This window comes from Zootoca vivipara, chromosome 14 (genome assembly GCF_965207765.1).
Source record: "Zootoca vivipara chromosome 14, rZooViv2.hap1.1, whole genome shotgun sequence".
Lineage (NCBI taxonomy): Eukaryota > Metazoa > Chordata > Lepidosauria > Squamata > Lacertidae > Zootoca > Zootoca vivipara.
Genome location: NC_142597.1, coordinates 33,496,291 through 33,523,543, shown reverse-complemented (window position 1 = coordinate 33,523,543; position 27,253 = coordinate 33,496,291). Strand labels below are relative to the sequence as shown.

At 47.0% G+C, this 27,253-nt stretch overlaps 1 protein-coding gene across 1 annotated transcript in view; it reads right to left on the bottom strand.

Moving 5' to 3' along the window:
- The window catches only part of COL26A1 (collagen type XXVI alpha 1 chain), a 104,096-nt gene extending 79,189 nt beyond the window's left edge, over nucleotides 1–24,907 (bottom strand). The window contains exons 1-2 of the mRNA XM_088657760.1: nucleotides 24,452–24,907; nucleotides 1,218–1,340 (exon numbers count right to left, since the gene is read on the bottom strand). Coding sequence (XP_088513886.1) covers nucleotides 1,218–1,340; nucleotides 24,452–24,609 — 281 coding nt within the window. The 5' untranslated portion in view covers nucleotides 24,610–24,907. The remainder of the gene's footprint in view (nucleotides 1–1,217; nucleotides 1,341–24,451) is intronic.
- Nucleotides 24,908–27,253: the final 2,346 nt, after the last annotated feature.

The window sequence follows — 27,253 nt, the reverse complement described above, 5'->3', positions numbered from 1 at the left end:
GCTCATTGTGTTTGCCTTGTCTGTACCTTTCTCTTTTTAACTCTGCGCTATTCTATTCTTTCCTTGCCTGCTGCCTCCAGATGTTTTGGATGCCTACTCCCACCATCTCTGAATCTCAGTCTTTAGCTGCGCCCCCTGCATTGCAGGGCATTAAGACTAGATGACCCCTGAGGTCCTTTCCAACTCTACAGTTTTGTGATTCTATGATGCGGCATGTACATTCAACATGCCGTATCGGACCTGCTTTCTTATCCATTTCCACAGCGCACAGGTAAACTGCGGCATTCATTCCCACAGGATGGGCGAGGACCCAACTTGATTGGCTTTAAAAGATCAGACAAATCTGTGCCTGTCAATGGGTACTGTCAGAGCTGGAGTCAGACACGGGTCAGAATGAAAGACGTGGGGCTCCATTGTTAGTGCAGTTAACTCTGTATTCTGTATCATAAACGGAGAGAGCGCTGTTGCTTGTGGGCTTCCACTGGGAGAATGGCCTTTGGCCTGAACTAGCAGGGCTTTTTATACACTCTTAACTTCTTCACTCCCTTTAGAACAGGCATCCCCAAACTCCGGCCCTCCAGATGTTTTGGACTACAATTCCCATAATCCCTGACCACTGGTTCTCTTAGCTAGGGATCATGGGAGTTGTAGGCCAAAACATCTGGAGGGCCGCAGTTTGGGGATGCCTGCTTTAGAACCACATTATTATTATTATTATTATTATTATTATTATTATTATTATTATTATTGGTACAATTAATTTATTAATCGCCTTCCAAACCACCATCTCAAGGCAATTTGCGTATAAGATTATCAAAAATAGTGGGGGGAGACAACCAATACATTGAAAACAAAGACTAAAACCTTAACAAGTGGACACTTGTGGTAAAGACACATTTAAGTGGTCCATGTTTTGGGAAAGACCGTCAAAACAACAAAGTCTCCAACTGCTTCCGGAAAGTGCAGCTAGGGGGTGACTATCATATCTCGACAGGGATGCGATTCCACAGGACAGGGGCAGCCACCCTGAAGGCCCTGCTCTGAGCTCCTGCAGAGGAGGAAATCTCCCACAGACTGCCGTGATCTGGTGGGTGTACAAGGCAGTCTCTCAACTATGTGGGTCCTTCTTTGTGACTGCGAGCAGCCTGCCTCTACAACCCTGCAAAGAAAACCCAGCCTTCTAACCAAGCCAGGAGACGTTATCAGATGGCGGTTACCTCACTAAGTTGGCGCAAGGTCCCGGCCACCGGCAGCTTTGATAAACCCTCTGGATCACAGTCTCCGAGCCATTCTGCACCTGGCAGGAAACAGTCCGGGTGACCGTGTGTTGACACCAGTGCCTGCGGAGAGGAACAGAAGGCAAACTCGATGTCATTAAGGCCGAATCACTGACTGCTGCAAATCAAGAAGGTGGGACAACTAGCACAGGACAGAGGGGGACTAGATATTATTTAAAATTCCAGTACTGGCTGGTCCACTATGGCTGCTGGGACAGAACCCTCCCAAGGAGTCCAGCGCAGAGGTCATAGCTAAGCCACAGCCACCCCTGCATTGCCAGAATGCATGGCTCCTGAAATAGTCTGGGCCCCTTTAAGAGCAGAGGCTCCGCCCATTAGGGAGGAGCTAGCTGCTCAAAGGAAGCTGGAGGTCCAATTTAAGGCTCTGCCTAAGTTTGCTGGTTGTTAGAACCACATTCAAGCCTGCCTCCACTGCGAGTGCAGGCTCCCCTTGGGGCTGTCCAAGGTGCTACCTTACCATGCTTTTCACTGCAAGAAGTGAAGTTACGGGGAACCAAGCATATTACCTCCTCTCTCTCTCTCTCTCTCCAATGTTTTTTATTAGTTTCATTAGATATTACAAGTATTCCATTCATCTTCAAAACAACACAAGGTACACAAAATACAAAAAAAAATTCACGAAGAAACACCCATAGTTTATGAAAATGTTCAACACTATATGTCTCCAGGATCTTACATCATGGTTAGATAGTCTTCTACCTTTTTAAAGGTGACTTCCATCTACCTCACTGCGGGTCTCCCCCCCTTTTTCCAAGCAAAGGTCCTTCTCAGTAGTGGCACCCGCCCTGTGGAATGCCCTCCCATCAAGGAGATAAATTATACAACCTTCCGTAGACATCTGAAGGCAGCCCTGTATCAGGAAGTTTTTAATGTGTGATGTTTTATTGTGTTCTGTTAGAAGCCACCCAGAGTGGCTGGGGCAACCCAGTCAGATGGGTCGGGTACAAATAATAAAATTGTTGTTGTTGTTGTTGTTGTTGTTGTTGTTGTTGTTGTTGTTGTTAAAGGTGTCACATGTTCTCAGCCTGAAGCCCCCCTCAGCAATCTGTCTGTCACATTCTGCACCAGCTGGAGCTTCCGAACCAGGTCGAAGGGCAGCCCCACAAAGACTGCATTTGGGAAACAGGTTTGTTTCAGCTCTCCCTGGAGATAGGATGAGCATCCAAATAAATATAATGTTGGCCAGCCCTGCTTCAGATGCTAGAGAATGCACAGAGCTACTAGGAGGAAACCACAGAACCGACGTCTAGCACTACAGTACCTCTACTGAGAGGGTAGCTATCGTTTTTTATGCCAATGAACCTGGAGGAAAGGAAACAAGGTGGAATGTCATCTAAGCAGAATTAAACTCCAGGAAAAGATTTACCGCTGGAGGGGACGGCACTCAAGCATTGTTTACATTGCCCAATGCACTTCAAAGCCTGCATCCCAGGATAAAGGATTTCCTAGCAATAAAGCAAGCCACCTAATTAAAAAGCTCTTCTCAGTCTGTCCGATGCACCCTCTAATCTTTATGGGAGTGACATGGCTTTGACCAGACAGAGCTGTAATTTTAAGACTAAGAGAGGGGCTATTTAAAAAACAACAACAACCAACTTCAAGTGAATAATGGAGTCTGCCGAATTCTCACAAAGCACATGGAAGAAGCGTCCTTTATGTTAGATTTTTGTGTGCCACAGATGTTCCTGTGTGATTCTGAGAGTCCTATCTAGGCACACTTGCAAACCTGGAGGCTTCCGGTCAGACCTGAAGTTCAGGCAAACCTAATCAATGTCCAGAATTCCAAGGAGCCATGGATATGGAAGTTCCCATGACTCTCAGGGTCTGTGTATGATACCATGGTTCCCTACGGTACCTACCTATGGCCTGATTGTTGCATCCTGGTAAGTAAGAGGGAAAGAGCGGGATTTCACAATAGAGTCTCAACGTGCAGCCAATCCAATATTGGACCTGTACTGTTTTTCAGTATCTGGAGTGTGCTTGGCATACCTTCTTGGGGTTCTTTAAACCAGACAGCCTTATGGATAGAAAACCCCTTCACAGAGAGAACTTGTCCTTTGCATAGTAGGACATACGACTCACAGTCGTACTATCAGGAGTTGTGTAGACCTAATGCATTATAGCAAGGGACCCAGGTGGCTCTGTGGGTTAAACCGCAGAGTCTAGGGCTTGCTGATCAGAAGGTCGGTGGTTCGAATCCCTGCAACGGGGTGAGCTCCCGTTGCTCAGTCCCAGCTCCTGCCCACCTAGCAGTTCGAAAGCACATCAAAGTACAAGTAGATAAATAGGGACCGCTCCAGCGGGAAGGTAAACGGCGTTTCCGTGCGCTGCTCTGGTTTGCCAGAAGCAGCTTTGTCATGCTGGTCACATGACCCGGAAGCTGTCTGCGGACAAACGCTGGCTCCCTCGGCCTATAGAGCGAGATGAGCGCCGCAACCCCAGAGTCGGACACGACTGGACCTGATGGTCAGGGGCCCCTTTACCTTTACCTTTTAATGCATTATAAGCAAGTATTCTTCATGCACTCGTAATTCTGGCATGCACGAAAAATAAAAAATAAACCCGGGGAGACAATGTCACTGGGTAGAGAAAATGAGACTGTTTAATTCAGCTAAGAGCTACTCAAATCTTTGTTGCGTCACCTCACCTCCAAAAGGATATTGCAGTGTTTCTCAACCTTTTTTGGGCCACGGCACACTTGTTCCGTCAAAAAAATCACGCGGCACACCACCATTAAAAGACGGGGCAAATCCTGGGGGTTGGGAATGGGTGGGGGACTGAGGAATAGGGAGGATGAGGTTGGTGTACTTGCTGAGAGAGCCCTCGAGCACCGCCTCCATCGTCCTGCCTGCCGCCAGCCCCCCGCTCCCTCCTGGGCTGGCCACGGCTGAGCTGGAGCTGCTGCTGCCGCCACCGCCGCCGCCTCCCTCCGGCCTCCCCGCTGGTGTAGCCGCCGCCGCTGCTCCTTGGCGGCCCGAGAGCCCTCCCCGGCTGGCGGAGGAGGACGGCGAGGAGCCCGCCGAGGTGGGGCGGCTGCTGCTGCGGCTGCTGCTGTTACTGCCGCCGCTGGACGGGGCTGCTGCTTCTCCAGAGTCCCCGCCGCCCTGCGCCGCTGCCTTCTCCATTGAGCACGCGGGGAGAGCGTGAGGAGGCGGGCTCGGCCATGAAGCGCTGCCTCGCTCAGGGAGCGAGCGCGAGGAGATGACGGAGGAACACTGACCCAGACTGACCCGGCCGGCTTCCTTTCCGGCGGGTCAGCGCTGCCTATTGGCGGCCGCAAATCGCCCTTCTCGTTGCCTCACGTTGCGGCACAGCAGCCACCGTCTCGCGGCACAGTAGTGTGCCGCGGAACAGTGGTTGAGAAACGCTGGGATATTGAAGAGTTCAAAAAGGTTGAGAAAAGAGCAGCCCAAATGATAAAGGGAATGGAGTGATCGTCCTGTGAGGAAAGGTTGCAGGTGTCTGCGACTTCTTAGTTTAGAGAAAAGTCGAGAAAGAGATGACATGGTAGAAGTTTATAAAATTATAGATGGCATGGGGAAAGTGGATAGAGAAAATGTTTCTCCCTCTCTCATAACACCAGGACTTGTGGACATCCAAAGAAGTTAGAACGATTCAGGACAGGTGGGGAATAAAGGGACTATGGAACTCCCTCCCACGTGAATGATTTTAAAAGCCAGATTAGACAGATTCATGGAGAAAGCCACTTCCGCGCCTGCTACGGAGGTGGGGTTGTGGGCTTCCCGACTGAACCATTGCGCAGGGGCTGCCAGCTCAGCCCCTGCGCGATGGAAGGTTCCCGCCTGCATCACACCCGGACCGACCAATCAGGTCGGTCGGGGGCGGGGCTTCAAGTTTAAAGCTCCCTGCAGGCGGGAACTCTGCCTCTTTTAGACAGATTCATGGAGAATAAGGCTACTGGCAGGTATTAACCATGACGGCTATGCGCTAACCTCCACAGTTGGAGGCAATAATGCTTCTGAATACCAGCAGCTGGAAACCACGGGAGGCCAGAGAGTGCTCTTTAGCTTGAATCCTGCTTGCACGTTTCCCGAAGGCACCTGTGAGAAGAGGATGGCGGATGATATGGACCACTAGCCTGACCTAGCAGGCTCTTTTTATGTTCTTATAGTGGACTTCGGGTCAAGATGATGCGGCTACACATCTGAATAATCCCGCTTACGGCCCATCTGAAAGATATCTGGTTGTAAGGGAAGGGAGAAGGGTTCAAGTTGTCAGTGGGAAGCTAGCTTTCTATATGCAAGGAATGTTTTTTTCTGGGGTGGGAGGAATGGTGCAGTTCACAATCACATGAGCTACACAGTCTGAAGTGGTACAGGCAAGATACTGGCTGACGTCTGTGAGTGGGGTGGGGTGGGGGAATTCTCCTTTCTTTTAAACCAATATCTTAAACAGCCCCACTGATGTGCAAAAGCGTTCCAATGGTAATGAAAAGACCTCCATCTTAGGTTTTAGAGATTATCGATGCCCCCCCCCCGTCAACTCTATTACATACAGATGTACTGGTGTGAGAAAGTTAGGAACGCAGCTGGCCTGAGCCCAGGATAGCAACAGATACGCTGAGCAAAATGTAGCAGCTCAGATTTCAACTCCCCAAGTGCACAAGCCTGCTGTGTCTTTCAAAACTACGTCCATCAGCAACTGATTTAACAAAAGCTTTACAAAAAATGCCTTACAGGGTTCACTCTCTACTCAAGTGTTTATCTTTATGGACTGGGCTACTTCAGTATAGGTGGGAGGGCTGCCAGGGTTTTTTTGGGGGGGGGGTCCTCAGTACTGTGCCCCCCTGGGGGTACTCTGCTTCACCTGGACCACTGCAGGAGCAGGGGAAGGAATTCGGTTCGGTTCACATTTAAAGGCGAATCTGCCTAATTCACTTTTCCAGAAACAATTCACAAACCAAAGCACGGCCAAAATTCACCCCTTTTCCAAATTTTGCAGCGCAGTTCTTCGATCAAGCAGTGTGCACTGAAATGCTTACACTAGGGTAAAGCGTTATTACAATTGAATGCATTGCTATTGTTTTTATTGTTAAATCATGTACATAGTAAATCACTGGTAGAGAGCATTTGTGGGATAAGCAGACATGTGAGCCACTTCCTGCAAAAGGAAAAGTCTCATAGCAATTCAGAACAAGAGCGGAATACTGTTATAGGGATGGTGGGAGGTCGTCTGCATGATATCTTGTGTCCCTTCCATACCTGTGACCTTGTAACAGGGGATAGGATCTAGAAGAGTAAACTGGTGAACCGTTCAGACCGATTCCTTTGTTAAGTCCAGTACTAAAGTATTAGGGACACGGGTGGCGCTGTGGGTTAAACCACATAGCCTAGGGCTTGCCGATCAGAAGGTCGGCGGTTCAAATCCCCGCGACAGGGTGAGCTCCCATTGCTCGGTCCCTGCTCCTGCCAACCTAGCAGTTCGAAAGCACGTCAAAGTGCAAGTAGATAAATAGGTACCACTCCGGCAGGAATGTAAACGACATTTCCGTGCGCTGCTCTGGTTCACCAGAAGCGGCTTTGTCATGCTGGCCACATGACCTGGAAGCTGTACGCCGGCTCCCTCGGCCAATAATGCGAGATGAGCACCACAACCCCAGAGTCGGTCAGAACTGGACCTAACAGTCAGTGGTCCCTTTACCTTTTACTAAAGTATTAAAGTGAGGGGGGGGGACAGCATACACACAAGCTGGCAGCCACCAAAGAAAAGGCCTGTTTTCTTATTGCCACCCTCCAGACCTCCCGTCGAGGGGGCACACAGAGATTCTGGGCCTCAGATGCTGAGCACATTGGGTCCAGAATTGGTTCTGTAAATGGGACAATGAGAATAGGTCTGTTCCATCAAGCAGATGGAGAGATGGGGATGCAGGGCCACTCCATCCAAGCCAGTTAAAGATCCTTGAAATAAATGGAAAGATAAATAACATCAGGATCTGTGGCTCAAAGAAACACAGTTCTGTGACTCTGCACGGCTGGAATGGATCTCAGAGCTGTGGGCTGCCTGTAAAGCTTTTGTTATCAGCCCAAACAACTGCACCGAATTATCTCCTTGTTTTCCTAAGGAGGAAAGGTCTCTGTGTGATATTTAATGGAGATCAGCACCGAGGGCACAGAAAATAGTGGGAGTGTTTTGATAAGGAGAGGGTCTCTCTCTTCACCGCCCCCCCAACCACACCCAAGCTTCTCCATAGTGTTTCATTCCAGAGAGATCTCATTTCTCTTCAAGAAGGGAGAGGAATTTCAATAAAAACTCAAAGGTCATTGCTTCTGAGAGGGGAAAGGGGGCTGGCTGAATTCAACAAAGACGTTTTGAACTTTTGCTTTAAAAATGCAGGGGGGGGGAGTGGGAATATGAAGCTAGTGGTGGGGACACAGATTGTGCAGCTGAACAGGCTTGCACTACACCTAGCTTAAAAACCTTGGTCCTTTAAATGCAGGAAAGTTAAGTACAGCAGTCTTTTCGCCCTTTCTTAACTTGTGGCAGTGGTTGGGTATGCAGATAGATATGAGGGTACGGATTGGTGTAAAAGATGACAGCTGTTGCTGCCAACTTGTGGAGAGGCCCTCGAGCAGTGATATTGCACTTGAACTCTCTTGCTGGATGAAAAATCTGTGCAAACCCCCCCCCCCCAGCAGTGGTTCTCAAAGTGAGTGGTACCGCCTCCTGGGAACCTTGGGATTACCTAGGGGGCGCTGGAGGTATAAATAACTATGAGACTTTGAAAAACTGGCAGTGCTTTTTTTTCTAAAGAAATGTCTAGGGGTACTCACATTTTCCTACTCATATTGAAATATTGCCCCTCGAAGAAGAAGAGGAGGAGGAGGAGGAGGAGGAGTTCAGATTTGATATCCCGCTTTATCACTACCCTAAGGAGTCTCAAAGCGGCTAACCATCTCCTTTCCCTTCCTCCCCCACAACAAACACTCTGTGAGGTGAGTGAGGCTGAGAGACTTCAGAGAAGTGTGACTAGCCCAAGGTCACCCAGCAGCTGCATGTGGAGGAGCAGGGATGCGAACCCGGTTCCCCAGATTATGAGTCTACCGCTCTTAACCACCACACCACACTGGCCAAACTAAGATTCACAAAACGTTTAGGGGTATGTGTGCCCCTACGTCCCCCCAGGAAAAAAAAACAACACTGAAAACTGGTATCACCGGATCACATTCATCAATTTTGTTGAATCAATTCAACCAAATAGTTTGAATCGGACTTTATATAAATGTGCAATTAATTGTTCCTGTTCTGAATTTTATGACTATCTTCCTTAATATGGGTGGTGCAAATTGTTTACCGGATAATGCTTTTCATAGGGTAGTGTAGAGGACATTGGAGATGGGTTTATGAACCAAGGGAGCAGTAGCCCAGAAAAATTTGGGGACCACTGCTTTAAATAAACAAACAAACAAACAAACCAGCTAAGCCAATGGCTATTGCTATCCTGCTAAAACATCCAAGAGAGCCTTTGATTCTTTTAAAATCCCTGGTCACAAGGCATGACTATGCTCCCCTTCACACTCACCGCAAGGTAACTGAAATATACTCGGAGTCAAGAGTGAATTTCATGCTCTTTATTCAGCTCATAGTCATCAAGGAGGAGAAGAGAAGACGAAAATGGCTCTTTTCCCCAAACCATCTGCTTATATACATTATTTACACAATGGGCCTTGCGTGATTGGCTACTTCAGGGCTACACCTGTGGGCCAATTATATTATGGATTGACTTCTGCCTGCAGCCTGATTGGCTGCTCCTACAGGCCAATCAGGTAGCAGATTCACTTCTGCCAGCCGCCTGATTGGCTGCTCCAGCAGGCCAATCAGGTTGCGGATTCACTTCCACCTGGAGTTGGATTGGGTAGCTCCCGCTGATTCTGAATCCTATTGTTCTAGGATGCTCAGTACATAACAGTAACAAAGAGGAACAAGGCTGAATGGGAAAGCGTCCCACACACCAGCACAACACACTGAAACGCAATTAGGCCCCTTTGCCAACTGCGCTCCATTAGAATTGGTGCAATCCAAATTCTTAAGATCTGCTTTACAAGTACCTAAATACGTCTCTAATGCCACCATACGCCTCGAAACTGGATTCATAAGAATCGAGGCCAGAGTGTGGCTTGCCACTCTTAATTACTGGCTGAGACTAGCCTTCCTTCCGAGCGGACTTGCTTCTTTGACCATTAAAGACAATTTCCAAACAACGTGGAAAGGAGCAGTGGAAAATATAACAACAACTTTAGGATTTAATCCACAGATCTTACTTGCTGTGGGGTATGAAGAAGCAAAAAACAACATCAAACAGCGAGTGGTTGATACTGAACGACAGGTAGACCTAGCCAGGTCCCCAAAATTCCTAATTAGTGAAACTAGAAGATACTTGGCTTCCCAAATGCCATACATAGCTAATCTCGAAATACCAAAATAGCGAAGGGCTTTTCCCTTGGCCCGCTGTCAGGCTCTCCCTTCAGTAATTCAAGAAGGCCGCTATCGGAAGATACTATACGAGGAGCGGAAATGCCCATGTGGCTCTGGGCAGCAGGAAACAATGGAACACACCCTTCTTCATTGCAAGTATTATATAGACGTTCGAGCCAGGTTTATCCAGCCCATCTTATATAAATTCCCAGGGCGTTCAGAACAACACATCTCCCTATTACTACAGGACGAAAGCCCAGAAGTCACATATTCAGTCGCCAGATTCTACGCTGCCATCGAAGGATGGTCTATGTTACAAATCAGTCCTAAAATGAAGACCCATTGTTAGATCTGTATTATTGAAGCCCCGTCCCATATAGCTGTTTTAACGAGTCTTTTTTAATCTCTCTTATTAGTTATTATTCACCCATTACTGTATTTATGCTTAATTAAGTATTTTATGTATATGTTTTAATCTACGGTTGGTTTTTGCTCCCATTTATTTAATAATAGGGACCCAGGTGGCGCTGTGGCTAAACCACTGAGCCTAGGGCTTGCTGATCAGAAGGTCGGCGGTTCGAATCCCTGTGACGGGGTGAGCTCCCTGGTCCCAGCTCCTGCCAACCTAGCAGTTCGAAAGCACGTCAAAGTGCAAGTAGATAAATAGGAACCGCTACAGCGGGAAGGTAAACGGCGTTTCCATGTGCTGCTCTGGTTTGCCAGAAGCGGCTTTGTCATGCTGGCCACATGACCTGGAAGCTATACGCCGGCTCCCTCGGCCAATAATGCGAGATGAGCGCGCAACCCCAGAGTCGGTCACGACTGGACCTAATGGTCAGGGGTCCCTTTACCTTTACCATTATTTAATAATGATTTGCTTAGATTCATATTGTTATGCTGTTTCTTTAAATGCTCTGCTTATGCTGGTCTGTGACCGAATAAAGTAAATTAATTCATTCACAGATACAGACAGGCATCGTAGGAAGAGCCCTTGCCAAAGTGAGGAGGGAGGGGTGGCAGGCCCCGCAATTGTTTCTCGCAATATCCAAGACACACCAGGGAACGCAGCGCTTGTGCTAAAAGCAAGTGTTTTATTTCAGACATCAGGTGCTAGTGAAGGTGTGCATGAGTGTATGGGAGAAGTTACAGCCTCTTGAAAAGACCCTAGAGCTGGAGAAAGGTAATAATAATAATAAAGAAAAGATCCTAGAGCTGGAAAAAGGGGCAGAAAGGGGCAATCAAAAATATCAGGTGGGCAGGGGGAGTGGATACCTGTTTTAGTTTAGGGAGAAAAACCAGCCAAATTTGTTTGCCCCCCTCCCCCCCCAAAATCAGGCATTGTGGGGAAGGGGGATAATTTCGTCCTACCTTTCATAACACTAGGCCAGGCATAGCCAGGGTGGATGCCCCCTGATGTTGCTGAATTGGAGGCAGCAAAGCTTCTGAATACCAGTTGCTGGAAACCTCAGGAGATTGAATGGTGCTTATGGGTTTCATCCAGGCATTTGGCTGGGCAATGTGAGAACAGGATGCTGGACTGGGTGGGCCATTGGCCTGATCCAGCAGGCTCTTCTTATGTTCTTATGGATTCTGTCAGGGGATTGTTGCGGCTACTCTCGAGTAAAGATGCTCCAGTCCGCGCTGTCTTTAAGAGTTTTATTGTGCATACTATTTACAGTGCAGAGATAGCAGAAAACACGACCACCTACCGTAGTCACTTTCAGAGTCCGGCAATGGCTTCTGCCTGCTTCGGGGCGAGCATAAAAGCCTGAGCACCCCGAAATGCCGCCCCTTCGCCCTACTTGTGGGCGCACACCTCAATTCGGGCGCCGGAAGGAGAGGTCTCCCCTCTTGCTGGCTGGGGCGGCGCCTGGGCTCCGGTGTCTCGCTGAGCCCCTCATCCGCTGTCCCCCTACCAGAGCGGTGCCAAGGCTCTGACGCATCTCTGAGCCCTTCCTGCCCGCTCTGCTCCCCATAGCATTGCCAGGGCTCAGACGCCTCACTGAGCCCTCCCTCCATTCCGCTCCATTCCTCATTCCCTCCTCCTGACTCGCTGCTCGTGCTATCGCTGGGCGAAGTGCTGGTCAGGATGATGGGGGGGGAGGCTCCCTGTTGGGAGTCCCCCTGACATATTCCAACTCCCATCATGCTTGAACGCTGGTCGTGTTGGCAGAGGCAGGCTGGAGCTGGGAGACCAATAACATCTGGGGGGTTACAATATTGCCTATCTGTCTCCAATAACTTGGGATCATGCACTTAAACCCAGTAGAAGTAGATTTAAGAGGCAAGGAAAAAGCTTGTTTTAGTATCCAGGCTAGATGTAGTGTAGTGGTTAGAGTGTCCAACTCAGAGCAGGGAGACCCAGTTTGAAATCCTTGCTCAGTCATGAAACACACCCTGCGACGTTGGAGCCAGCCACAATATATCAGATTGAAGTACCTCACAGGGTTGTTGCAAGCCTTGTATTACCAGGCGGTCTCCCATCAAAGTACCAACCAAGCCTGACTCTGCTTAGCTTCCGAGATCAGACAAGAGCGGGAGCGTTCAGAATAGTATGGCTGTAGACAGCTGTGGCAAGCATGAAATAGGGCCGGAGAGGAAAGCCATTCAGAAACAATTCTGACTCCAGTCCAACACCGGAGAAAGACTGTCACTATCGTGGCTAATAGTAGCCATTGGACAGCCTTGCCCTTCATAAAGTTGCCCAATCCTCTTTCAAAGCCATCCAAATTGGTGGCCACCGGCCGCTTCCTGCGGGAGGGAGTTCCATAGCTTAAATATACGCTGCGTGAAGAAGTACTTTCTTTTATCTGTCCTGAATCTTCCAACATTCAGCTTCATGAGATGTCCACATGTTCTTGGTATTATGAGAAATAAATAATAATAATAATAATTTATTATTTATACCCGCCCATCTGGCTGGGTTTCCCCAGCCACTCTGGGTGGCTTCCAACCGAATATTAAAAACAGTACAACATCAAATATTAAAAACTTCCCTAAACAGGGTCGCCTTCAGTTGTCTTCTAAAAGTAAAATACAGTGGTACTTCGGTTTATGAATACAATTGGTTTCGGAAGTCTGTTCATAAACTTAAGCGTTCATAAACTGAAGCGAACTTTCCCATTGAAAGTAATGGAAAGTGGATTAATCCGTTCCAGACGGGTCCGCAGAGTACTCAACCTGAAGCGTACTTAACCCGAAGCATGGGTGTAATTGGTTCCGGAAGTCTGTTCATAAACTGAAGCGTTCATAAACTGAAGCGAACTTTCCCATTGAAAGTAATAGAAAGTGAATTAATCCGTTCCAGATGGGTCCGCAGCGTTCGTAAACCGAAAATTCGTAAACCGAGGTGTTCATAAACCGAGGTTCCACTGTAGTTGCTTATTTCCCTGACATCTGCTGGGAGGGTGTTCCACAGGGCAGGTGCCACTACCGAGAAGGCCCTCTGTCTGGTTCCCTGTAACCTCACTTCTCGCAATGAGGGAACCGCCAGAAGGCCCTCGGTGCTGGATCTCAGTGTCCGGGCTGAATGAAAAGAAAGAGAAACTTTTCTCTGCCCACTTCCTCTATGCCATGCACAATTGTATAAGCTTCTATCATATCACTTCTTACTCACTAAGCTAAAAAAGCCCCCATATCTGCAACTTTTCATCCAGGGGGAGTGGCTCCGTCCCCTTGACAATTTTGGTTGCCCTTTTTCAACACTTTTTCCATTTCTTCAATACCCTTTTTGAGGCGAGTTCACTGTTGGGAAGGTGGGACGGAAATCAAGCAAGCAGATAATTCTGGCTTCCAAAGAGGATTTGATGTGTTCGTGGGAGAGGACAGATCTATCAAGCAGCACCAGTAGTGAAATGAAACCTCCATGGTCTGAGGCACTGTACCTCTGAATACCGTTTGCTGCATACCAACAGCAGGGGAGCACCAAAATCATTCCCCAGGTTTCTTGTGGAGGGAAACCTCTTTCCCATTCCTTGCAATCCTGACAAAAAATCAGGGTCTCCTGGCAGCTGTTTATGGTTGCAAAGGAAAAAAGAGGAGATACGGCACTTTCTGAAGGACACTGTGATTTTACCGGTAATGGACTGCAAAACATAAGAGATGCTTGGATCAAATACGATGAGACTTTTTGTTAAAGTGCTATTTTATATTCCTGGTTCTATATTTGGTGAAGACCCTGCCATCTGGCTGAGGATGGCCTCTGGTACCTGCTTAGCTTGGAGTAAGCACCACCAAACTCTAACTAAGCAGGGACTTGTAAGCAGGAATGTATAGGATTCCACAGTCATTTCTGTTTTTCAGGACATTTTATACAGAACCAGGAAACAGCATTCCTTCACAGTGCCCATGAGTTCCCAACTCCTGAAGCTGGACGGATTCAGAAGCCAAGTTCGCTTGTATGCTGCCCTTCCGATAATTTGCTTTTTGGCTCAGCCTGAGCAACTGATCCATTTAACTTGGCTCACAGTCCGGTTGAAAGTGTGTTTCCATGCAGCTCTTTTTAATAAAATAAAATTTAAAAAAATGAATCCCAGGGTGTTGCAGGGAAGGTGCTGTATTTCTTCAAACAATTGCTCCCCTCGTTTTTTTCTTCTTGGCCTAGCTTGCTCAAATGCTGTCCAGCCCACATTTCTGCACTATGTAATGAATCCATTTTTTAAAGAAAAAGAAAGAAAGAGGTTTGCTCGGAGCTTACGGGCAATCAAGAGCAGCTTATCTCTGTAAATGTGAAGTGAGAGGCACTGGCTTGTGTAAAAGCAAGTTCCCATCCTGTATTTCTTCATGCTGCTGAGTTATGAGGTGATTTGGTTCACAAGTTCATGGCATCTCTGAGGTTAAGCGCTTGGGTTAAAACCGCATCTGCCTATTCCGCTCTGCTTCTCCCATCTACTGGGTCCCGCTCAGGACAAACTTCTTAAAACAAAAAACTCCCAGTTAACAGAATAAAAGGCCTACACCAGGGGCACCATCAGGGGGAGGAGCTAAGGACCCCCCCAAAACAAAATTTAAGGAGAGAGCCAGGCCCCCTCCATATTCTGCGGCCTGCGGCAGGCCTCCCCACAGCCATGCCAGGCCTTGCCAGGCCTACCCATAGCTGTGGCAGGCCCTGCCAGACCTCCTCCTAATGCGTGACATCAAATGTGTGTGCCATGCACATGACATCACACGTGCACGCTGCTCCCCCCCAAAAAGTTGGACAGAGCCCGGCGACTGTGACCCACATCTTATGCTCTTTAAGCCTCAGCTACACATAGGTCTCTGCAATATGGAGGTGGCAATACTAATCTACCTTGAAAAAGCGTTTGTAAAAATGGAAACAAAGCTGTATTTGAAAAGAGTTCTGAACACTCAAAAGCATTATCTAAAGGCTATGTTTACACTCTCTTTAGGGCACGGCTGTATTACTAATGGGGCGTTTAATATTGAATGCATTGTTTGTTTGTTTGGTGCATTTATATCCCACCTTTCCTCCAAGGAGCTTAAAGCAATGTACAGTCATACCTCGGTTTAAGTATGCTTCGGTTTGAGTCATAGCTGCCAAGTCCGGGTCGTAAAGATCCGGGATCGGCAGCGCGCACATGACCGGAAGTTGCGTGACGCAACTTCCGGTGGCGCTTCGCCCTTCTATGGGCATCAGAAAATGGCGGCGCCGGCACCGGAAGTCGCTTCCGCGCATGACCGGAAACACGTAAAAGCGACTTCCGGCGCCGGCGCCGCCATTTTCTGATGCCCATAGAAGGGCGAAGCGCCACCGGAAGTCGCGTCACGCAACTTCCGGTCATGCGCGGAAGCAACTTCCTGCGCCGGCGGCGCCATTTTCTGGTGCCCATAGAAGGGCAAAGCGGCACCAGAAAAATGGCCGCCGGGAAGAAGCGAATTTAAGGGAGAATGCCGGGATTTATCTCCAAACGGGATACTGCCAGGAAACAGTAAGAAAAAAGGGGTTTTCCCGGCGGATACGGGATACTTGGCAGCTATGGTTTGAGTACTTTCAGTTTATGTACTCCGCGGACCCGTCTGGAACGAATTAATCCACTTTCCATTACTTTCAATGGGAAAGTTCGCTTCAGGTTAAGTACAGACTTCCGGAACGAATTGTGTACTTAAACTGAGGAACCACTGTATATGGTTCTCCCCCTTCCCATTTTGTCATCCCAACAACCCTGTGAGGTGTTGTCTCCTGGAATGAGAGACAACGGCATGTCCAAGGTCATTGAGTGAGTTGCAAAGTTGAAAGGGAACTAGAACCCTGGTTTCTCAGGTCTTAGTCCAACGCCTCAACTATTACACCACACTGGATCTCTTTCTTTCTTTTTTAAATATACTTTACTTTCAATATAATTTACTTTTAATATAGAATGTTGTGTGCCTGGAGGCAGTTAGGGTTGCCAAACCAGCAGGGCTGAGCTGAAATATCCAGCATCGCCTGGCCCCCTCCAGGTGGCAGGGGGAGGGCTCGACTCTCCAGGTGAGCAAGAATGCCTTTAATTAATTCACTTTTTAATTAAGAAGACTATACGTGCACCTTGCAAGCTTCAGCCCGGCAAGAGCTGGCTGCAGATTTTTGCATGGGCTCCTTAGAAGGTCTGCTTTCCTCAGCTCCCTCCTCCCAATTAACCCCCATCTCCAGGGCTCAGTGGTGGGAGGGAGCACAGAGGAGGGCAGAGAGCTATTGCACTCAGGTCCCGCTTGTGAGTTGGCCACTTTGAGAACAGGATGCTGAGCTAGATGGGCCCTTCGCCTGATCCAAATGGGCTCATCTTACATATCCTCCAACATTTCTCTGATGATCCTAAGGGAAAGCGGGGCATTCCGGGATCAAATCAGAAACTGGGACGGCTTCTATAAATCCAGGACTGTCCCCTGAAAATAGGGATACAGTGGTGCCTCGACTTACGAATTTAATCTGTTCCGAAGGCACCTTCGTAGGTCGAAAAATTCGTAAGACGAAAAGCGCCACTGGAAACGCGATTTCCCATAGGAATGCATCGGAAACGGAAGAGTTCATAAGTTGAAGCAACCCCATCTAAAAATTCGTAAGTCGAAAAAAACCCTATCTAAAACCACCGCGGTTTCCGTTCGGATGTCGAGAAATTCGTAAGCGTGCAGCCGTTTGCCCCATTCGTAAGTCGAAAAATTCGGTTGTTGAGTCGTTCGTAAGTCGAGGTACCACTGTACTTGGAGTATTTTCCTATTGTGTTAATGACTTGAGAGGGATGCAGGAAAATCAGCAGAGACTGGCAGAACTCCGATATGACAAATTCCCAGGATAAAGTTGCCCAGGAGGCCGAGCCACTGCTTCCCATCCGGTCTGCGCAGCCACCGCGCCCGCTCAGACAGAGCCACCCCCCAAAGCGGCAGCTCCTAATGTTTCCCTCGCTGCCCCCGCCCCAACCTCCATCTCCATCTCCTGACATGCTCAGCTTGACCCACTAACTCAAGCCAACTGTGGAAAGGTCAAATGCAAAGACTGACTCCCAGAAGGGAGAAACCACATCAAGGAAATGGAAAGGAAAGGAGGGAAGGGGGGGGAGAAAAGAAACAGCAGGTCTCTCCCCCAGGCCCACCACCCCACAAGCCTTCAAGTCTGGCAGGCGCAGATGGGGGGGGGGAGAAGGAAACGAGGCGAGCTTTACGTTTATTTATTCTGGAGCCAAACCTGAACAGGAGCCAGGCCGTCCCGTGCCAGCATATAATAAGAGCTCTGAATTGGGTAGGTGGGTCTCTCACACACAGACACACGCTAACTTTTTGTCAAAAAGTATCATGTTTCTAGATCTTTCAGTTATGAGATTTCTGGCAGGGCCCATTATCCACCCCCCACCCCCACCCCGGGATAGTCAAGTGGTTTTCTTCCTTTTTTATTTTTCTCTTCATAGGGTTACAATTCCCAGAATTCCCTGTGAAGAGGGATTGACTGCTTAATACACTCCGTGAATGATAGCTTTGGGAGGGGAATAGGGGGTCTCCTCCGCAACTCCCAGCACCCTCGACAAATGACAAGCTCCCAGAATTCTTTGGGGGAAGCCATGGCTGTTTAAGCCATACTTGTTTTCCCAGTAGTGATGTATGGAAGTGAGAGCTGGACCATAAAGAAGGCTGATCGCCGAAGAATTGATGCTTTTGAATTATGGTGCTGGAGGAGACTCTTGAGAGTCCCATGGACTGCAAGAAGATCAAACCTCTCCATTCTTAAGGAAATCAGCCCTGCGTGCTCACTGGAAGGACAGATCGTGATGCTGAGGCTCCAATACTTTGGCCACCTCATGAGAAGAGAAGACTCCCTGGAAAAGACCCTGATGTTGGGAAAGATGGAGGGCACAAGGAGAAGGGGACGACAGAGGACAAGATGGTTGGACCGTGTTCTCGAAGCTGCGAACATGAGTTTGACCAAACTGCGGGAGGCAGTGGAAGACAGGAGTGCCTGGCGTGCTATGGTCCATGGGGTCACGAAAAGTCGGACACGACTAAACGACTAAACAACAACAAACAATGGCTGTTTAAAGTGGTTGGAAGAGTGCTGTAAATGTGTGGTTCAGATGTGGACAATGGCACAAAATCATTGGCTTGCGCTCGCCGGCTTCTCCCTTCCCTCCAGTGATACGGGCCACATTTGCATTTAAAGATTTAAAGATGGAAGATTCGTGCATTTGTACAATCAGTTTGTACTTTCAATTCTTGTCAGCCTTAGAACTGATTTCTATGAGGCTTCCTCAGTTCCAGGTCACTGACAACATTAGGCTGGTTCATTTAGGCTGGGGGACTTAGATATCTGCGGAAGCAAAGTATGGGGTCCAGATTCACAGCTGTTCTCCGAAATGTTGGGAATGCTTGCTCTGGAAATTAGAGGTGCTCCCTCTACTGGAAGAAACAATATTCCAGGCTTGTGACTTCCACTACAACGACGTCCACATTTTCCACCTTGGGGAAACTCTTTCCAGCTCACATTCAGGCTGATGGCAACACCCAGCACCCTCAAATGCACCTCACAAAGGCCCATCAGTATTGAAAACTGCCCACCCTCCAGCAGATGGCTATAAGCCACCATTTTAAAATTCCCATAATGCCTTGGGATGATGGCACACTGGGAAACATAGAAAGAAATACTTGAGCGAGTGACTGAGTAAATCATATATAATTGTGGAGTTGGAAGGGACCCAAATGTGTGAGTAGTATATCCATCTGTATAAATATATTACTTATAAATATATAAATTACAGTCTTTGTCGATGTGTTGCCCTTCAGCAGTTTTGGACTACAACTCCCATCAGTCCCTAAATACCTGGAGGGCACCCAGGTTGGCAAAGGCTGCCCTAACAGATTGAAAGTCACTGATCTAAAGGAAAGAACCTGTGTGCAGAACTGTTATCTGGCTGATTGGTTCCCTGTGTTTTAAAACAGAAGCTGCCCCCATGCCTGGCACTAATTGGCTAGGAACAATGTCATTACTAACCTCCTCCATCCCTCCTAGCCAAGAGTTTTAAAGATGTTTTTTAACATTTTTATTCTCCTTTAAAAGGATGTGTGTGTGTGACACAAATGTATTTAATATCAATGTATATATATTATTTTTTATTAATTTAATGACCCTGTGCATTAGGGCATGTCATTTTAGTGGGTGAAATATCATTTTTGCAAATTTCCTTGGTGAGGGGTCTTCATAATATGTTTTGGGGTGTGAGAATTTCAAATATGCTCTTGTTTTTTGTGAATGGAAAACAGTTAGCATATGACAACATTTAGCTTTTGGAAAACCAAATAATTTTATCTTCTGAAAATGTCAGGTAATGCTAAATAATAATAATAAACAATAAAAATAATATTAATTTATAACTGCAAGTACTTGGCAATCCTTTTTTAACGATTTCTATGTAATTTTACAGATGTTTTACTTACCAAGGAAAACTATATTATATTAGTATAACCAAAATATATTTTGAATTCCCAAGTCATGTTACAACTTCTTAGCACCCCTCGTTTCTGGAAGCTGCAAGTTCAAAAACTCAACATATCCTACTGTGTGTATCAACTTTTATTGGTCTGTTGCCTTAATCATAAAATCACAGAATCATAGATTTGGAACGGACCCCAATGGTCATCTAGTCCAACCCCCTGCAATTCAGGAATCACAGCTAAAGAATTCCTGACAGATGGCCATCCAACCTCTGCTTCAAAACCTCCAAGGAAGAAGAAGAAGAAGAAGAAGAAGATATCTCGCTTTATCACTACCCTAAGGAGTCTCAAAGCGGCTAACATTCTCCTTTCCCTTCCTCCCATACAACAAACACTCTGTGAGGTGAGTGGGGCTGAGAGACTTCAAAGAAGTGTGACTAGCCCAAGGCCACCCAGCAACCACACCACACTGGAAGGAGAACCCACCACCTTGCAAGGAAATCTGTTCTGCCATTGAACAGCTCTTCTTAGCATCAAAAAAATTCTTCCTAATGTTTGGTCAGAATATCCTTGTAACCTGAATTCAGTGGTTCAGGCATATTTGGTTTTTTTTTTTAAAAAAAAGAAAAAGCTAAACAACTTCCGGGTTTCCCTTTTAAAAGCTGAATAATTTTGTGGTCTTCCTTTAAAAAGTTCAACAACTTTTGGGGTGTCCTGGTTTTTACTTTTTGAAATTTGGCAACCCTATCTCATATAACCTATCAGTTTTCTTTTCCCCAGGCTAAACATACCTGGCTCCCTCAACCATCCTTCATAAGGTGTCATGGAGCCGCTGGATGCAGAGAAGTGGGGGGAGGCACCAGCTGGGGAACCCCCAAGGGAACTCCCAGGGAAGAAGGCTCAGAGCCAGGGGACTGGTGGTGGGATGACAATGAGTGGTCAGAGGGAGAAGAGGGAGCAGACTGGGGGGGAGGAGGTGTCAGAAGGCCAAGAATAGCCTGTGGCCAAGAGTTTCTTCACCCATTAGATTGATTCCAATTATATGGTTTAAAAAACCTTTGTGTACTTTGACTTTATCCTGCCATAAATACGAATGCCAGCCGAATCTATTTTCATACCCTTCTAGATCCAAAATATCTGCATTATTTAACAAAATCCATTCTCTTAACCAGCACAGACATGCTGCTTCATAATAAAGTTTTAACTCCGGCATGGCAAAATCCACCTCTTTCTTTTTTATCTACTAAGAGTTTCAATTTTTTCTTGGGTTTCCCCCCCAACCAAACAAATCTTGATAGGGCCCTTTGCCATTCTTTAAATTGATTTGTCCCTCTAATCACAGGAATATTCTGGAACAAAAACACGTTCATTTTTACCACAGCAATTCTGCTAAAAAATGATAATTTTAACCTTTTCCAATCTCCTAAATCTTTTTTTATTTATTTCCAGGTGGACCTACTGGGTATATAAGGCACTTGGCTGACAGTTCTTGATGTTGCTTGGAAATCAAAAGGTACTGATATTTGTAAACGGATAATGTAATTTGTTAGTTTTTCTGCCTGCTGCCACTACCTCGAACAACCAGTTATATCCAAATAAATAAAAAATATATCCCTCATCTTCAACCTCAGAAACCACCATGCCAAATTTGGAGGTGGTCTATTCAGAGGTGTCCAAGCCAGCACAATTTGGTGCCCCATCTTGATTCAAAATGGCCTCCCACGGTTTCCAAATGTAGGGCAAGAATCATGTGCACTTTGGGACCATCATGCCAAATTGGGCACTGCCAACCTAGCAGTTCGAAAGCACCTCAAAATGCAAGTAGATAAATAGGTACCACTACAGCACGAAGGTTAACGGCGTTTCCATGTGCTGCTCTGGTTCGCCAGAAGCGGCTTTGTCATGCTGGCCACATGACCTGGAAGCTGTACGCTGGCTCCCTCGGCCAATAACGCGAGATGTGCACCGCAACCCCAGAGTCGGTCACAACTGGACCTAATGGTCAGGGGTCCCTTTACCTTTACCTTCAGAGATGTCCAAATCAGTGCAGTTTGAAATGGTTCAGTAAGCCATTTTGATTCAGAATGGCACCCATTGGTACCCAAACATAGATGAAAACCAGTTCCTCCATCTCAGGAAATGCCACACCAAAATAGGCACCAAATTTATTATTTATTATTTATACCCCACCCTTCTGGCTGGGTTTCCCCAACCACTCTGGGCAGCTCCCAACAGAATATTAAAAACACGATAAAACATCAAACATTAAAAGCCTCCTTAAACAGGGCTGTCTTCAGAGGTCTTCTAAAAGTCAGATAGTTGTGTACAGTATTTCCTTGACATCTGATGGGAGGGCATTCCACAGGGCGGGCGCCACTACCAAGAAGGCCCCCTGCCTGGTTCCCTGTAACCTCACTTCTCACAGTGAGGGAACTGCCAGAAGGCCCTCGGAGCTGGACCTCAGTGTCTGGGCTGAACAATGGGGGTGGAGACGCTCCTTCAGGTATACTGGGCCAAGACAATGCACAGACAAAGCATATGCCTGCAACCAGCAGGATTCCATCCTGCTCAGTTTGACTGTGCACATGTGGTACCTGCTGGGAACAGGGATGCACAACCAAAGTACAGTGCAGGGTTGTTTGAAAGTCCTCTTAGCACCTGACCAGGAATAATCAGGGGCTGTCTCGACCCCACTTGGTCAGAGCCCAGATCCACTTGACCCATTTTGTTTTGGGAATCAGGCTTTGGCTGAATCCAGTGCACAACCCTATTCATTTGCTGCCAAATTTGCTTTAAATCAAAATGGCACTTGACGGTATCTTAGCCTATCCCACAACCTGCTCCTCTGTCTCAGGAACTGTCACGCCAATCTGAGTGGCAATATCTTCAGAGGTGTCCTAATCAGCACAGGTTCAAACAGTTTCGTCCACCATATTGATCCAACATGGCACCCGATGATTTCCAAACATAGGACAAAACCCACTCCTCCGTCTGTAAAACACCAAATTGGGCGACACTATCTTCTGAGACCTCATGAGCAGCACAATTTGGAATGGTATGGTCTGCCATTTTGATTCAAAATGGTGTCCAATGAAATCCAAAGTTAAGACGAAAACTGGCTCCCCCATCTCGAGCACTGCTGGGCCCAGTTTGGGGGTGATATTTCAAGAGGCCTTGGAATCCATAGAGAGCAGATAGACCACTTTCCAAAGTGGGGTTAGGGATGGAGGAGAAACTTGACCCATCTCACATTTCAAGGAGAATCTATCTAATCTGCCATTTCTAAAAGGTTCTGTGAACCAAAACCCAGCCATCCCCCAAAATTCATGCTTCTCCAGTCAAACATGCATATACCATGAAACAGTGTGCACAAAAATACTGTACATTCATTTGTGTAAATAACATTTTAAAATCCATTGGATTCCTGCATTGCAGGGGGTTGGACTAGATGTCCCTTGAGGTCCCTTCCAACTCTACAATGCTATGATTCTGTGATTACATAAGGGGGGGACCTATATTTTAGGTAAAATTGTATCTTAAAAATATGTGTATTGGGAGAAATTAACACTAACACACTGGTGAATTCTTTATGAGGACTTCAAAAAACACACACAGACTTATGCAGAAATGGAAAGGACTTGAATTTAGGACTGGAAAACAGAGAAACTGAGATAATCCAAAATGGACAGAGCCACCCATCCCTAATAAATATTACCAGATCCTTAAAACATGGCTTCATTCACACTTTTTACAGCACAAAAATAACTCCACCTCTACTGCTCTCAGCCAATCGAAGGTCACCCGCTCCTATTAAAAACCCCACCCATTCTCCTTTGTCACTCCCTGTGCCAGGAACTCCCCACTATTTCCTCCAGGAATTGAAATGAATGAGTGGAGAGGGTCAAATGATCATGGAGGTAAGACCTGGGCGCTTTTGCTCTTGACAAAGATGGACTCTGGTGGTAGTTCAATACAGAGACTCAAAAAGCAACAATAGCATCCCCATCCCTGATTGAACAGTTCAGGAGCAAAGCCTTCTTTATGATCTATTTGAATTGAGGAAGATTCACAACACAACCCCTTTCAGGTTTATTGAGAGACAGCGTGGTGTAGTGGTTAGAGTGCCAGACAGACTAGGAACCCTGGGAGAGGAGAATTCGTATCCTGCTTTCTCTCAAAGCCAGAAAGCTCACTGGGTGAACTTGGGCCAATCAGTGCCTCTCAGTCTAGTCTACCTCAAAGGGTTGTTGCAAGAATTAAAATGGAGAGGGGGAGAACCACTGCATAATTAACAACAATAAAAATACAGCTCACTTCTCATTACAGGTAGGTAGCCGTGTTGGTCTGGATCGAAGTAAAATAAAAAAATTCCTTCAGTAGCACCTTAAAGACCAACTAAGTTTTTATTTTGGTATGAGCTTTCGTGTGCATGCACACTAGTGTGCATGCACACGAAAGCTCATACCAAAATAAAAACTTAGTTGGTCTTTAAGGTGCTACTGAAGGAATTTTTTTATTTTATTTAGCTCACTTCTCAGTTTATCTACTGCAGGCTTGTCCAACTGAATATATGTATGGGGTTGTTTTTTTCCTGCAAAAGTTTTTATTCTCATGATTTTGCTAGTTTTCAAAACAACCCCCCCCCAAGGGCTGTCTCCTCATCACCAAAAGAAAAGTCACCATGAAAGTTAATGCAAACTTCAATGGAGTTCTGGAGCTTACTCCTCGGTAAACTAGACTAGCAGCCTCCCATCCCCAGCGGTGCTCCTGAACTTCGCCTTTCCTCGCTCCTACAGACCACCCTGGGATTTGCTTGAGTCACTCACCGGCGATTGGCAAAGCCATTGCCCGACGGCCCTCCGGAACTCGGCTCCGGGTAGTTGTGCTGCAAGGCCGATGCTGGGAACTGGTAGAGGAATCCTGTCCCGAGGGTACAGCCCCAAAAGGAGAAGCAGAAGCAGCACCAAAAGAACGCCAGCGGCATTTTGGGAAGGGCCGCTCGGCTTGCAGAAGCGCTTTGGACGGCTGCAACCTGGGCGCGCAAAAGTGGCGAGGAGGTCTCCCAAAACCTAGCCACTCAGAGGCGCATCGTCCCCAGGCTTCGGAGGGCCCCGCGCGGGAACGGGACTAAGAGAGAAAGAGACCAGAGACAGGAGGGGGATTTGCCGTCGGGGGATCTAGGTTGTTTGGGGGAGCAGCCGGAGAAGAGAGGGAGGCTTCCCAGTGGCCAAAGCGCGAGCTCCGTGCGCCCTGGGCGCACAAGCAGCCTGCGGGTGCGTTTTCAAACCAGAGCGAAGTTGCTTCGCAGCGGCTCTCTCCGAAAGGGGCGGGAGGTGGGGACGTGAGTGGGGGGGCTTCGGATTAACCCTTCAAGGGCGTCATCGTCGCGACTGCTCCAACAGCAGCTGTCTTGGAACAAGCCAGGAGCGGCGAGGCGGCACAGCAGCTCCGGGAAACTTTGGAATGAACCTTGCCTGAAGGCGCAAGTCAAGTCTCTTGCTCCTTTTGAGGGAAGGTGGCCTTTCCCCCTCTCGCCTGTATTTAAATACTGCTCTTCTGCCACTCAGTAACCACAAAGTAGCTGACAGTCAATCATTAATGGGTATGTCCCCCAAGTGCAAAACAGATCCATTAAAATAGTGCCTTGAAAAGTGCACATATTTTGAGATTTCCACAAGGAGCAAGAACCTCGAAGTGCTTTTTATATGATTTGGCATTTGTTGATTTTATATACAGTGAAAGCATAATTTTCATCACATGCCTGGCAAATCTGGAAGTACACCTGATTATCAAATAACAAGCATATTCCTTGTTGATGTGTAGAAAACTTTTATTCTCGCTTTTCCACTTTCACAACATGGACTTTGTTACTTACCCATATGGAACTGTACTTACTCTGCCTCTTTTAAGGTTTTGTTTTTCATATTTTCATTTTCATCTGTTGCTATAATTGTTCTCTCTTTTTTATGTGCCTTATAAAACGGAATACAAAATCTTTACAAAAAGCAATAAAGTTACATTGCTGGGGGTTGGACTAGATGGCCCTCAGGGTCCCTTCCAACTCTACAATTCTATGTTTAACTTCCATAATAAAACAGCAACCAAAATTTAGAAGAAAAGAACTGAAGCAGGGGATCATTAAGCAATACATCTAAAAACAAGGAGCCTTGTGGCACCTTAAAGCAGAGCTTTCCAAACTTTTCGTGTTGGTGACACACTTTTTAGACAGGCATCATTTCGCGACACAGTAATTCAGTTTTACTAGCAGACTAGAAGTTAAATTAACGCCTTTCCAGCCCTGGGTGGAGCGCAGGGAGCATTCACATGACACACCTACACACTGCAGCCGACTCACTGACATGTCACGACACACAGTTTGGAAAGCTCTGCCTTCAAGACTAACAAATTCCTGATGGCCAGGGCTGGCCCACCCATGAAGCAGGGGGAAGCAGACCCCTCAGGTGGTGGAAGCCCCCCAAGATGGATGTCCCACCCACACCACTAGCAGAGAAGCAACATTGGCACCGACTTCCGGCAAGATCTCGCAAGATTTCATGGAGTGCATGAGAACTTGTGAGATTTTGGTGACGTCTCGTTGAGATCTCACCAGAACTTGGAATCAATGTCAGTGGAGATGGCACAACGGGCAGTGCCTATGGAGGCAGGCTGCATATCAGGGATGCTGGTGGAGTTAGGCAGTGCAGCGGCAGTGCTGGAGATGGAGATGGTAGGGAGGGTGGCATGGCAGAGCGTGGCAGCACTTCCCATTTCATCTCACGTGGCAGAACAGGAATTGCCACCACTGGTGACTGCAAAAGCTTTCATGGACTCCAGCCCACTTTTTCACAGGCATGTCATGAAATTTTTGTTTGGCAAATACAGAAAGGAGTAAAATGTAAAGTCAATGGTCCTGGTGACCATTGTGGGGTTGAGTCCACAAAAGCTTATAAATGTGATTGTCTTTAAGGTGCTTGCCACTTTTGGTGACAGAATTCTGGACAGCACAGAACAGACTAGAGCAAGTAACTGGTGAACTCCTCGATTCTCACGCTTTTGAGATAACCTCACTAAGCTCTCTCCTAGTCACGTACCAGAACTTGTAGATGTATCAGACACATAGACCTCTGTTTCTAATTAATAGGGACATTAATTATACCTCTGATATAAGCTCTGACATGAATTTGGTGATAATTGTTTTCTCATTTCACTAAATCTCGGTGCTGACAGAAAACAAAGTTCTGCTTCATATATTCCACTGACATCCTCTGAAGGAGAATGTAAATTGCAACTCACCCATTTATCAGGGGTAGTTACAGGTAGGTAGCCGTGTTGGTCTGACGTGGTCGAAACAAAAAATAAAAAAAATCCTTCCAGTAGCACCTTAGACACCAACTAAGTTTGCCATTGGTATGTACCTTGGTGGGGAGTCTGTGGCCCACCAGATGTTTGTTGGAGTCCAAGAACCATCAGCCAGCATGACCAAGAGATGGAGTCGAACAGCATCCGAAAGGTCACTGGTTCTCCAGCTGTCAATTTATTCTTCAAACATGGATCTTTTTATCACTGAGACAGCACCTTCCATTCATAATAGGAACGTATCGATAGACTTGCCAGGGGAATTTAAACCT